Below are 14,457 nucleotides of genomic sequence, written 5' to 3'. Positions count from 1 at the left end.
GGGGGCGTGCCCCAGGGGGGCGCCCTGCACCCTTGTGGACAGGGTGTGGGCCCCCTGATGCTAATTCTTTTGCCAATATTTTTTATTAATTCCAAAACATGTCTCTGTGGATTTTCAGGTCATCCCGAGAACTTTTATTTCTGCACAAAAATAACACCATGGTAGTTCTGCTGAAAACAGCGTCAGTTCGGGTTAGTTCCATTCAAATCATGCAAGTTAGAGTCCAAAATAAGGGCAAAAGTGTTTGGAAAAGTAGATACGTTGGAGACGTAGCACGGCCTCTCCATGGCAACACCCGGTTGCCCACCCACTACTAGGGAAAACCTTATACACAGAAACGTACCAGTAGCGCGGGCCAAAAAGAAGCGCTACTACAATTTACCACTAGCGCACGTCAACCAAACGCGTTGCAGCTAAGTTTGTAGCAGTAGCGCGTCTCATGGAAGAAGCGCTACAACTAAAATTCCCCTACTGTTCTCGCCAGGCTACCAATAGTAGTAGCGAGCTTAGGCAAAGCGCGATGCTGCTAAGATTATTGTAGCAACATGTTTTACGCAAAAAGCGCTACTGCTAATGAAAGGAAAATAAAATGAAAAACATATATAAAAGTAAATGAAAATGAAAGAAATAGAAAAAGGGGAAGGAAAAAAAAGAAAATGTGAAGGAAAATAAATGAAAAATAAAAATAAAGGAGAAAGGCGTAGCAGCAGCGTGCTTTCAGGACAGGCGCTATAGCTAACTTAGCAGTAGCGCGTGTTGTCATCCAGCGCTATAGCTAAGTTAGCTATAGCTAATGTAGCAGTAACGCTTTTCCTGGCACGCGCTACTGCTACTTTTGACTTAACCGCGCGTGGTTCTTCTTCCCCACGGCCACTTCCCTCAAATCTAAATCGTCTGTTGTCGCCGCCATCGTCGCCCTACATCGCCGTTGGCCGCCGCGCGCTCTCTCGTCGCCCTTCGTACGCCCTCGACGCCGCCCCCGACCCCGACCTCGACGCCGTGTGCCCCTCCCTCGGCATCTCCCTAACTCCGCCGGCACCCGAGGTGAGCACGCCTACACCTCCTCCTCCTCCCCTACCTCTGCCTAGCTAGGGTTCATCAAATATTAGAGTTCATCTAATTAGTTAGGGTTCATCAAATTAGATGCTAATTAGGGCAGTAGTTGTATATGCTTAATTGTAAACTAGGTGTTAATTAGGCAGTAGTTGTACATGCTTAATTAGTTTTTAGGACAAATTCCTAGGGTTCATCAATGGGTGCTTAGTTGAACTAGTTTATTTTTAGTCAAAACTAGTTGAATTAATGGAACTAATTTTTTTTAGTAAGAAAATCAATAGAACTAGTTGAACTAGTTTATTTTTAGTAAGAACTAGTTTATTTTTATTTATAGTAAGTGCTTAGTTGAACTAGTTGAATTAATACAACTATTTTATTTTTAGTACGAAAATTAATAGAACTAGTTTACTTTTTTAGTTGAAGCAATTGTTCCCGCATCGACATCGATGATGCCTATCCCGCATCCTCGTCGTCGACTCAGCGGAGAAGGCCTGCTTGATCAGAGGGGCCATGTCCGGGACTGGGCTCTGCCGGGCTGGTACTGGGATGTGCTACCTTTCGGGAGGCGCATCTTGGTAAGGAGTCAGCCCATCATTGACCCGAACCTTCTTTGGTGGCGGTCGCATGGGCCAGTGACGGTGCGGAGGCTTGAGGACCCCGTGGAGGTGGTACGTCACCGTGTCAGTGAGGAGGACGAGCACGTCCTTCGCTACATGGTTGCATTGGAGGGCAAGTTCTCCGATACCTAGCAGGTTCTTCAGAGATCTCACTGGAGCTATGATCCTATGATGGTTTCTTCTCTTTGGGTGTCCACCGCCCGGGCCGATACCCGTCGTTCGCTAGGGTTTTAGCTGTATTAGTGAGGTAATATGTATGATACTATTCGAGACGTATTAGTGATAATATTTGACGATGTACGGACGCAAGAGATGATTTAGTTTTGCTTATTGAATGCATGCTAATTTGAATACTAATTTATTTTATGATTTAGTTTTGCTTATTGAATGCTGAAATTGGAGAACTACTCCTATTTTGCATGCTGAAATTGGAGAACTACTCCTATTTTGAATGCTCAAATTGAAGAGCACTATTTTGAATACTAAATTTTTCAGCCAAATCTTCATGTCGTCGCCGCTGCCGTCCCCGTCACAGACGCCCTCCGACCTCGAGGTGAGACTAGCCAAATCTCCATGTCAATATGAGTCCTATAAGATATTTTGAAATGTTTTTGTTCATATTTTCAACCATTGAAATGCAATGACCATCAAGTTTGAATGTAATGACCATCAAGTTTGAATGTAAATAGGATACGTGCTTGTCCAAGTGGCCATGTTTGCAGGTAACACCTCCGAGTGGCCTATGTTTTGCCGAAGTGTTGATTAATTTCTGTTCCGGCAAATTTCAGTCGCTCGATATGTCCTTTTTTAGCAAAGGTCATGCCGGATTTTTCGTGAATTTTGGCATGACTTGTGCTAGAATATGTAGGAAATATCGAGTGGCCTGGGTTTTCTAGAAAGATAATTAAATGGCATTTCGTGTTGACTTTAAGTCTATCGAGGCTCCATACATGACAATCAAAAAATGAGTGAGGGAGAAAGTCTGCACCATATATGAGAGAGGAAGAAACTCGACTATTGTCGTGGGGGTCATTTCTCCTTCTTCTCCTTGTGCTAGACCTTTGTTATGCACTAGGGGAAGGTGGAGTAACGACCATCACCAACAGTCGAAAAATCTGTGAGGGAGTGTCCACCATATATGAGAGAAGAAGACTGTTGACTGTTGTCGTGGGGGTCGCTTCTTCTTCGTTCCCATGTGCTAGACATTTTGGTTTAATACACTCGGGGACGAAGGGAGGAGCGACCATCACGAACGGTCGAATATATACACCACGTGAGCTGAGAGTTTTTTCAAAAAAAGACTTGACGGACCGATAGTCAACCCGTGCTGAATAATAATGATCTAATTTAGTTTTTGTAGTACATATATTGAATTTTAGAAATTTAATCTTTGAATTATGAACATAGTAAATGTCGTCGGACGAAAGTCTCGCGGAGTTCTCCTGGTGCGGCGACAACCGGGGTTTCTACGACAGGCCTCACTTGATAGAAGTTCGGCGCTTCAGCATTAAGCTCTAGGAGACCTTCCATGTTGAAACGGTATGCTACGACGCAAAGTTTTTTTTCATAATTAAGCTTGACTTCTACTACTTCAACATGTAATTTTCGTCTTTTACAATTTGATTAGCTTATCCCATGAAATGCAAGACGCTATGTCTTGGAAAGGATGGATTTTGAAAATCATGAAAGTATGGAAACAAAAAAAATTCACCTAAGGACCCATCATGGTATGGATTTGGAGGTAAATCTATAGAATTCTGAGAGCGTATCCCATTTTGGTTGCCAGAATTGGGAAGCACTTTGCAAGATGTATGATTTTCATGAGGGTATGCTTGTCACCATGGATCTTGGTGATCCTGACATCACCGAAGACAATTTGGACATTTGGGTCCTTGTTGATACGCTTCCAATTCTACTGCTATGTGAGTTTCTCAAACATAGTTATTAAGTAATTTATATTATTTATTTCAAAATAGTTGACAGTTTATTTCCGTTGATGGCTTATTTTCATTCTTCAAAGAATATGCGGAAGATGGTAGACAGAACCTACTACACCGATGACTTAGAATTAACTTATCACGAGAAAAATCATCTAATTGCATTTATTACTGATCTTGAGAATTACAATATGTATTATCAAACTCCTGCACATTATGGTCAATACGTGCCACTAGTGCACGCGTGTTGAACTATGCTAACATCCATGGAGATGTCATGGTAAGATTTTTTTAGTATTACGATATTTATGCATCTTTTGCATAAATTCTTCTAAAACTGAACTACATTGGTAACTATGAAGTTATTACTATGTTTTTCAACAGATAATTCCGCAGGAGTGTGTGCCTCATTTGATGTTTCAGAAAGGTCGCCTTGATGTTTTGAATATACGACTAGGTCATCCTATGAATCACTCCTGTTCATATCGTATTTCTAAAACCAATGAAGATATGACAATCAAAGATTGGAAAAAAATGTATGGTCACTCGTAGGGAGCTACTTGAAAGCAACATTGTGTGAAGGGCAAGAATTGGAGACAGGATAATCTCCATTCTCCATAATGGAGAGTCGGGGCCTATCTTGTTTTATGCTATTTTACCTAAGAGAGTGTAGTAGGTCCTATTAGAGAGGAGTAGGTACTAGGTACAATGTGTTATTATGTGGTACAATGTGTTAGACTTCATGATGATGAGGAGGACGAGTTGTGATTATGACTAGTGACCAACTTGCCATATGATGTCTCATTGACGAAAATGATGATCATGAGGAGTTGTCATATGACAATGATGTATTATGATGATAAGTTGTTAATGATATGATGATGATGATGATGATGAGTTATTATGTCATTGGTTGAAAGAACCGCGGTTTAGTTTCAAGTGGATGGATCCAAAGTGACCATTGGTCACTTTGGATCCATGCACTTGAAACTAATCCACGGTTCTTTCACCCAATGATGTAATAACTCATTCTGATGTAAAAACAATGTCTAAATTGCTACAGTATGAAAACTTGTATAATGGTGTATGAATACGACATAAAACAAAAAAGAAATACGTGACAATAGTAGTAGCGCATGTAGAGAGGCGCTCTGCTAATAACTACCAGTAGCGCTCTCTACCGAAAGCGCTACTGCTAAGCAGGTATAGCAGTAGCGCGGGCGAACACACGCTACTGGTATACTTTAGTTGTAGCACCGTATCAGTAGCGCGCCACCCCGTGCTACTGCTATACCTAAAACCGGTGCTACTGCTAGCCTTTTCCCTAGTAGTGACCTTCGAGACGACCAGGGCGAAATCCTTAGCCAACAGCTTGTGGGGGGAGATCGGGAGTCCAAGGTATTTGAAAGGGAAAGAGCCCAGGGAATAGTTTAGTAAATGAGCAACTCTAAGAGCCTCATCGTCCGACACCCCAGTAACAATAACTTCACTCTTGGCAAAATTAATTTTGAGACCAGAAAGTGCTTCGAAGCAAAGGAGAAGGAACTTCAAGTGAGCCACACTTTCATCGTTAAGTTCCACCATAATGATGGTATCATCCGCGTATTGGAGGTGGGACATGCCATTAGGAGCAAGATGGGAGCTGACAGGGGTGATATGGCCAGCAGCTGCAGCCCGAGTCAGGATGTGGGAGAGAGAGTCAGCCATGAAGTTAAAGAGAAGGGGGGAAGCCGGGTAACCCTTCCGTTGGCGAAAAAGTTACTGATATTCCCATTTACCGAAATCGCAGTGTGGCCACCCGTGACCAACTGCATAAGTCTATACACCACAGCCCCATCAAAGCCCTTGGTCAGTAACACCTGACGAAGAAAGTTCCAACTGACCAAATCGTAAGCTTTCTCAAAATCAAGCTTAAGTATCACCGCTCTAGTACCATGAACACGTAGGTCATGGACGATCTCATGCAAACATAGGATGCCGTCCAGGATGAACCTGCCTTTGACAAAGGCCGATTGGAAAGGACTGAGGGTACGCTGAACGATGGGGGATAGCCTAGTAGTAAAACCTTTTGCCGGAAATTTAGCGAAGTTATTGATGAGGGCAATAGGCCTGAACTGAGAGATCTTGTCAGCCCCTTTAACTTTAGGTATGAGAGTGAGGACAACGTAGTTTAGGCGAGAAATATCCACGGTCCCCAACCAGAAACCTTGGATGATTGCATGGACGAGGCCCTGAAGCTGGGCCAGAATTGCCTGAAGAAAGGGATGGAGAATCCGTCAAGGCCCGAGGCCGAATTGGTGTTAGCAGTACGGAGAGTTTTGAAAATCTCCTCGTCTGAATGGGGAATCATTAAGGCCTCGTTTTTGTCGTTGGAAACCTGCTCCTGGACCGACCAGAAGGAGTGAGCCATCCTAAACCCAACCTCGGGCTTGGCAGAAAGGAGGGAGGAGAAAAATTCAACTACGTGTGACACGATCTGGTTATGATCTGAAACCCTGGTGTTATTGATGATGAGACTGTCAATCAAGCATCGACGACGTCTCCCATTAGCAATGGCAAAGAAATGAGCAGTGGGAGAGTCGCCTTTCAAAGTCCAGTTAATGGTGCCTCTTTGCCTCCAATATACCTCGGCATGACAGTGTAAAGCCATGAAGGCCTCCTCGAGCACATAATGGGTCTACCATTCAGGATGAGAAAGGCCAGGGCCATCGGCCCGCGTATCAAGGGAGCCAATTTGGGCCAAAAGACGGAGCTTGTCACGACGGGAATCAGCAACATGATTCCTGGCCCATCCACGAAGAAATTTGCGCAAGAAATAAGAACACTGGTGCCAATCATCCATCGGGCCAAAGGAACGGCGGTCAGAAGCCAAGAAGGAGATAATTTTGGACGAGAGCATCTCAGAGAAGCCATCAACTAGCAGCCACGAAGCGTCGAATTGAAACCATGGGGAGGAGACAGTGCGGATCACATTGTCGAGAACAAGGGGGGCATGGTCAGATCCCACTATGGACAAAGCCCGAAGGGAAGCACGAGGGAACAAGGAGTCCCATCGGGGACAAATAAAAACACGGTCTAGGACAGACTGATGGGAGAAGACTAGTGATTCATCCAGGTAAAGCGAGCACCCACCCTAGGCACTTCACAGATAGATGAGTCACAAATGAAAGCGTTAAAAGCGTCAGCAAGCGACCAGGAAAAGTTAGGGGAATTTTTGTCCGAGGGTGAGCGCATTAAGTTGAAATCACCACCAATAAGCAAGGGAAGATCACACGAATCAATCTTATTCGATACCTCATCCAAGAACAAGTGGGAAAGAGAATGGTCAGCCGGACCGTAAACTACCATAACTTCCTAGAGAACGTTGAGGGAGCGATGAGACACAACAGTGCTAGCCCAAAAAATACCATGATCGAAAGCAACAAAATCAAACATGTCTCGTTTAGTACCAATAAGGATGCCGCCGGAGTGGCCCGAGGAAGGCAGAAAGTTCCACTCGAATCTGTCGATCCCCGCAACCGTAGAGAGTTCATTAGGGGAGAAAGAGGGTTTTAGCATTTCAACGAGTCCAATGATGTCAATATTATCGCTCTGAACAAGGTCTTTCAGCTGGTCTCTGCGCCCCCTAGCACCGAAATCCCTGATGTTCCAGAAAAGAGCTTTCATCAAAAGGAAAGATTTTTAGTGCGAAGACTCGACCTACATGGGGATATGTAGGATTTAGCACGTTTGCCCGCCCCGCGCTGAGGCACAACAGAAGACACCTGATCCCTATCAGATGCCTCTGCGACCCCACCAGCCACAGCCGGTGCGGGCCCAGCCAGAGCGGCAGCGTCCTTGGCCCTGGCAATAACAGCTTGGGCCACCTCATTGTCCCGAACAACAGCCAGCAGGGCAGAGGGAGAGCCGAAACTAGAATCAAAAGAAATGCCTACATCTGATAAAATATGCAGAAGATGTTTATTAGAATGCGACAAAAGGACTAATCGAACAGGAGAAGTACTGGGGATAGAAGGGGTAGAAGGGCGAGGTGGAGTACCTGTGGGGGGAGGTCTCTGCCCGCAGCGCGCCGTGCCGCCCAGTCAGCCACCCGCTCGCCGCTGTTGGAGATCTGGCCGCTCTTGTGGGCAGTGGAGGCGGGGGAATGCACCGGCGTAGGGCGGGCACGGCACGGGGAGGCCGCCGCAGAAGATGGACCCGAGGCCGCTCCCAGATCAGCATCGAGCCTGCGGCACATCCCAGCCGCAGACTGCTTTGAGCCCTCCGAGGCCCTGCTGCAAGCGGAAAACTTCTTGACAGATGATTTCTTCTTCTTGGACACGGGCCGGAGGGGGTAGATCTTCGATGCCAGAAAGAGAGGGCGAGGCCAGGCGAGCTGGGAGATTAGAGCAGACGCCAGAGAAAGGAGTGCCCCTCACCCCATCGGAAGCAGCAGTCCCCGCTCCCACGTTGCCAGCCGCATCCTTGTTCCCACCCCGCGCGGGGGCATTCTACTTGAGCAGGTCACGGTCTTCAGAGGTCAGGCCGTCCCACTCGGACTGCGTGAATCAGTGCTCCGCACCAGGATTCAAGATATCAGGCAACCCATCGTCGTCCTTGTCCGAGGCCGGCCGAGGGGGCAGGGGAGGGTGCAAGGACGGATTGACCGCACCCTCGACACGCACCCTGAGCCGGAAGCCACCAGCGGAGGGGAAGACATCCACCGTGCCACGAATGTAGAGAGGATCCACACACCAAACCCGCAGGCGTACAGAGCCCAGGACAAGCAGCGACACCGGATCGACCTCAATAGGTTTGCCGGTGAGAACTCCAAAAGCCATGAGGAAGGTTGGGGATCGGAGCGTAGGTGGGACATCGTCAACGAGAACCCAAACATCTAACAAAGGAGAGATTAGTTTCGATCCGTTGGAAGCGGCCTTGACAGAAACGACGAGCTGATTGGGAGGGAGAGTAAAACTGGTGCACGACGAAATCATCCTTACACTTTCTTTGGAGGGGAAAATGGCTGCAAATTCGGACTCCGACAGCTGGCGAATCTGCCAATCCCAGCCGCCATCGTCCCATAGCTGAAGCTCATCAAGGAGAACCTGAGGAGTGTTTTTCTTGTCTTTGACAGTGATTATGCCAGCATTGGAAAGGGCAGGGATGGGAGACACTTGAGGGATCTCACTATCAAGCGCAAAGAAAGCGCAGCCAGGGAGGCCGGTGCCATAGTGCATGAAAGCATGAGGTTTTTTACGATTCAGGCGGTCGACTGTGAGGTGCCCGTCCTCTCTACAAATGAGGAAAAACGATGGGTTCTGGCAGCGAGACTGAAAATGACCCGGACGATGGCAGGCGAAGCAGGTGAGGGTGGGGATTGGCCATTTGATTGAGGGTGCTTTCGTAGGCATTTCCTTTGGTCGTCGTTTGTTGCTGCTGAGCAAGTACCAAGTCAGCATTCAGAAACCGGATCATGGTTGGGAGTGGACAAGGAGTGGCAGACTAGCTCGATCTGATCTAGCTTGCTCTCCGTTGATTTAGCAATTGCGACCCAGGGGAGACGATACATGTAAACTATAGGGGAAACGCTGCAAACACTGTCTGACGGAATATGTATACAGCATATGCTGCCTGTTGTTGGTGAGGCCATCAGTCCTTATCCTCAGATTGTTTACGACGAGCAGCGATAGATCGGTGCTTTGTTTAATTATTAGTCGTCGATCGTCAAGTCGATCATCTATAGTTTTCTTTCATGCAACCGATTGGAGGAGGGAGATCGATCGGCGGGAGCTTTGAAGCTCGGCGAATCTCGCATGCACGTACCCACCATGCTACCGATCCGAGTTCAGAAACCGGCCGGAGCAGTAGGTGTTCGTTCGTTGGGGGTGGGCAAGAAGAAGCGCGCCGCGCGCGTGGCAGCAGCAGCTGCGCGCTCTGATCGGATCCCTCCTTTGGCATTGCCATTGCAATGTGAAACGGAGCCAGCGGATAGGGATCGGAGCTTGTAGCGTGCCGCACATGTGAACCACGCCGGCATAATTGCACATCGATCATGACCGGAGATACTCACATGGCGCAAGCAACCCCAGCCATCAGGCTCGCTCACATGGCTCCCTTATTGGCTTCAAACTCCTCCGGTTGTTGCTCGGACAAAAGGCATCGCGGATCGGATGAAGGAATCTTCCAAGCCCGAAACGCGGCCATGGGTTCGCCGGTGGTTGTATGTATAAATAGGGGACCAGTACACAGGGTAGATGAGACAAGAAGGAAAGCAACACAGCAACAAGAGACGCAGAAAGAGAGAGAGCGAAGCTTGAGCTTAAGCTTGGACGATGGGGTTGCTCATGCTGCTTCACGTCCTCCTGGTCGCGGCGGCGGCGAGAGCCCCGGCGGCGCAGGCGTGGGGCAAGGAGGGCCACTACATGACCTGCAAGATCGCCGACGTACATGAACCGCCGACCGAATCGTCTGACTTCACCGGCGCCCCGTAGGTAGAGGCCGGCAAAACTGATACTGAACTGGAGTGGCGTTTCCGTGCAGGGTTTCCTGACGAGTGAGGCGTTGACGGGGGTGAAGGCGCTCCTGCCGTCGTGGGCCAACGGCGAGCTCGCGGAGGTGTGCTCGTGGGCGGACAGCCAGCGCTTCCGGTACCGGTGGTCCAGCCCCCTCCACTTCGCCGACACCCCCGGCGACTGCAAGTTCAGCTACGCCAGTACGTGCTCCGGCTCAGACTCTTTCTCTCCCTCTGAAACCTGCCATGCATGCATCCATGCAAGTTCAGCTCTCGTTTATTTTGACTGTCACAACAACAAAAAAAAACACTTACTTTTCTTTAAGTCTTTTTTGTTTATTAGGTAGATAGTCTACTTGATGTCTACAGTGCTACTGTCTCGTAACAGTAGCATCTCGCGATCGGAAGTTAAGGCGCGCTTTGACTTTCAGCCCGTACGAGCTTAATTAGAGGTCCGTCCCGACACGTTATTTGCTGTGCCGTTACGTGCGTCCACCTGCTACTGGAGCTAAAAAAAACATCGATCCATCTGTCTGGTCAGTGGCGGTTGCAGCTAACTGCATCATCATCATTTAGAAAAAAAGGGATATGCCAACAGTTCCATTATTTGATGGATCGCATCTCACAAGGAATATTATCATTTGGGACGAGTCATTATCAGCCCAACTTGACGGGGACATGCTGACCAGCCTGCCAATCGGGTATAGCTTTGCTTGTCTGATTGGGCATGGGAGTTGGTATAGGTCCTCGTCACCGACTGGCGACTGACAGTCAGAGTGCATGCGCGACAAGCTAATGTAACAGTCGTAGATTCCACACTGTCCGGGCAGCATAGCATGCGGCTAGAGTTTCACAAGCAAGAACAAGCACTTAAAGGACCAACACGTACGTGATCGCAGATCAGAGAATTACACACGCACGTGTCTCACGTTATGCGTCGATTGCATTGATTGTGGACAGGGGACTGCCACGACACCAAGGGGAACAAGAACGTGTGCGTGGTCGGGGCCATCAACAACTACACCGCCGCGCTCCAGGACTCGTCAAGCCCATGTAAGGAAGCTTCAGTGGTCGACACCTTTGCTCACTTAACTTCAGGAAAAAACGAGTGTTCTGTTTTGATTAGCTGAACTACTGAACTGCTTCGCTACCAGTTGACCCGACGGAGAGCCTGATGTTCCTGGCGCACTTCGTGGGCGACGTGCACCAGCCGCTGCACTGCGGCCACGTGGACGACCTCGGCGGCAACACCATCAAACTCCGCTGGTACAGGAGGAAGAGCAACCTGCACAAGGTACGTACCACATGCAGTCTCAGCTCCATGATCCATTCATTTACTCACTGTCTACTACTCTCTACATCCATTTGATGGACAAGCTTTTTCGGACAGAGAGAGTACATATAGTGGTTTACGATGGTGTTGTCTTTCCAAACCTAGGTGTGGGATTCGGACGTGATCACAGAGGCCATGAAGGACTTCTTCAACAAAGACCAGGACGCCATGATCGAGTCCATCCAGCACAACATCACCGTAAGCTAGCTCACTAGTTACCTCTGCACTGCATTTCACTCCATTACGACTTCAGCCTTAATTTCACCTCGAGTAACTTTTGATTGTTTTGATCTCTTGCAGGACGACTGGTCCAGCGAGGAGAAGCAGTGGGAGGCGTGCCGCAGCAAAACCACCACCTGCGCCGAAAAGTAAGCTCTCACAACACGATGAGGATCTATTCCAGCTGCAAAAACTGAAATTATATGTTCAGAGGCTGGATCTGACGGCTGAGAACGATCGATCGAATGCAGGTACGCCCAGGAGAGCGCGGTGCTGGCCTGCGACGCGTACGAGGGCGTCGAGCAGGACGACACCCTAGGAGGTACCGTACCAGATTAATAACACTGAACTTTTATATATTGATACTCATGTGTGATTTCCTTGGAATAAGTGTGACTAGATGTCTTTGAAACTGGACTGCAGATGAGTACTACTTCAAGGCGCTGCCGGTGGTTCAGAAGAGGCTTGCCCAGGGGGGCGTGAGGCTGGCGGCGATCCTCAACCGGATCTTCGGCGGGAACGGCAGGCTGCAGAGCATCTGATCGCTACAATTTCCTACAAAATAAAGAAGAACAAGAAGATTGCCCTGTCTGACCACGTTGTAGCTTCACCAAAATCACTGAATTCGCGATTATAGTATTTGTTATCCACCCAACAAGGCGGTTTAGAGTCGCTGCAGCAGCAAATCATTGTATCTGTATGTATCCATTAACTCCATTGTATCCTCTTCCTCAAAGCGGCTTAGAGCTTCTGCAGCGAATCATTGCGTATGTGTGTGTACTGGCACCTGTTGATTGACACCATCGTGTCATCTTCATTTCCTCTTTACGGTAGAAATCCAGGGGCGGAGCCAGGATTTGAACATAGGAGGCGAGGCAGGAAAACTAGTAACTACAAAAGCATTGTCATATGATGTGCTTTTCACTTTGAGGCAGTGGCGTAGCCAGGATTTTCGGCCAGGGTGGTCCAATTGATATATACAATATTTATATTAAAAATATGACATACCAATATATTTAGGAAGAGCTATGTGTGTTAAGATGAGGGGGCCTAAACCCGGGCATGGGCAGCCCGGCCCGACGACCCGGCCCGAAAAACCCGGGCCGGGCCGGGCCGGGCTTGACATTCGGGCCGGGCTCGGGCTTTGTTTTGCAGCCCGAAAGATAGTTCGGGCCGGGCTCGGGCTTCAATTTTCCCGTATTTCGGGCCGGGCTTTCGGGCTTCGGGTCGGGCTTGCACGTGCGCGTACTAGAAAATAGCATTCGGATCGGGCTTTCGGGCTTCGGGCTTGACTTCGGGCCGGGCTTGGGCTTGAAAATATGGAGTATTTCAGGCTTCGGGCCGGACTCGGGCTTGAGAAATGAAGGTCGGGCTTTTACAAGCCCGGCCCGAAACCCGGCCCGGCCCGACGTTTGCCCAGGTTTAAGGGGGCCAATGCCCCCCTCCCCAGCATTAAACTTCTTTTCAAAAAAATAATGTAAGGACTTGGATAGGAAATTTTATAGCCTTTGTTAAATAGTTGCTGGCAAGGCATCACAGTCGGTCAGGTCACACATAGCAGCAGTTCAAGCGTCCAAGTCCATTGCAAGGCTGCTGGCATGGCATCACACATAGACAGACATACTAAACATACTACTAGAGAGAGAAATCGATCACTTTGATTGGAAGGCCAAGGCCGCTGGCCGGCTGGCTAGCTCGCCTGCATCAATAGCCGAACGCCATCAGGCTTCTGACGTGGTGCTTCTTGCCCTTCCAGACGATCTCGCCAGACTCCCACGTCACGGCCGGCTTCACTGCCTCAGTCCTGATGAAGTCGACGATGTCCTTGTTATGCTCCATGTAGTTGCTGAACGTGAACTGCGTCGGGGTGACGGTGACCGCGACCCCGTCCGGCGCGGTCACCGTGACCTCATAAGTCTCTTCTGTTCAGGAAACCGACGTGAGCGTCCTGTGGATCCTGCGCACGACAACGCTGCCGTCGAAGAAGACCACCATTGACGGATAGTTAAGGTCAGTGGCGTAACCAGGATTTTCGGTCAGGGTTGTCCAATTGATATATACAATATTTATATTAAAAATATGATATACCAATATATTTAGGAAGAGCCATGTGTGTTAATATGAGGGGGCCAATGCCCCCTCTCCCCCAGCAATAAACTTATTTTCAAAAAATAATGTAAGGGTTTGGATAGGAAATTTTATAGGCTTCGCTAAATAGCTGCTGGCAAGGCATCATAGTCGATCAGGTCACACATAGCAAGGTTGCTGGCATGACATCACACATAGACATGCATACTAGACATACTACTAGAGAGAGAAATCGATCACTTTGATTGGAAGGCCAAGGCCGCTGGCCGGCTGGCTGGCTCGCATGCATCAATAGCCTAACGCCACCGGGCTTCTGACATGGTGCTTCTTGCCCTTCCAAACGATCTCGCCAGACTCCCACATCCCGGCCGGCTTCACCGCCTCGGTCCTGATGAAGTCGACAATGTACTTGTTATGCTCCATGTAGTTGCTGAACGTGAGCTGCGTCGGGGTGACGGTGACCGCGACCCCGTTCGGCGCGGTCACTGTGACCTCGTAAGTCTCTTCTGTCCGGGAGACCGACGTGAGCGTCCTGCGGATCCTGCGCATGACGACGCTGCCGTCGAAGAGGACCACCGTTGACGGGTAGTTAAGGTCATTGGCGTAGCCAGGATTTTCGGCCAGGGTGGTCCAATTGATATATACACTATTTATATTAAAAATATGACAAACCAATATATTTAGGAAGAGCTATGTGTGTTAAGATGACAGGGC

The 14,457-nt window shown here is 48.6% G+C and overlaps 1 protein-coding gene across 1 annotated transcript; it reads left to right on the top strand.

Moving 5' to 3' along the window:
* The first annotated feature begins 9,798 nt into the window (after positions 1-9,798).
* On the top strand, positions 9,799-12,391 carry LOC123047070 (endonuclease 4). The gene is made up of 8 exons (XM_044470566.1): positions 9,799-10,035; positions 10,133-10,304; positions 11,064-11,156; positions 11,258-11,397; positions 11,542-11,634; positions 11,737-11,804; positions 11,907-11,977; positions 12,079-12,391. The coding sequence occupies exons 1-8, from the start codon at positions 9,925-9,927 to the stop codon at positions 12,195-12,197; spliced, it is 867 nt and encodes a 288-aa protein (XP_044326501.1). The 5' UTR covers positions 9,799-9,924; the 3' UTR covers positions 12,198-12,391.
* Positions 12,392-14,457: the final 2,066 nt, after the last annotated feature.

This window comes from Triticum aestivum, chromosome 2B, assembly GCF_018294505.1.
Source record: "Triticum aestivum cultivar Chinese Spring chromosome 2B, IWGSC CS RefSeq v2.1, whole genome shotgun sequence".
Lineage (NCBI taxonomy): Eukaryota > Viridiplantae > Streptophyta > Magnoliopsida > Poales > Poaceae > Triticum > Triticum aestivum.
The sequence above is the reverse complement of the archived record's forward strand: the minus strand, read 5'-3'. Positions and strand labels throughout refer to the sequence as shown.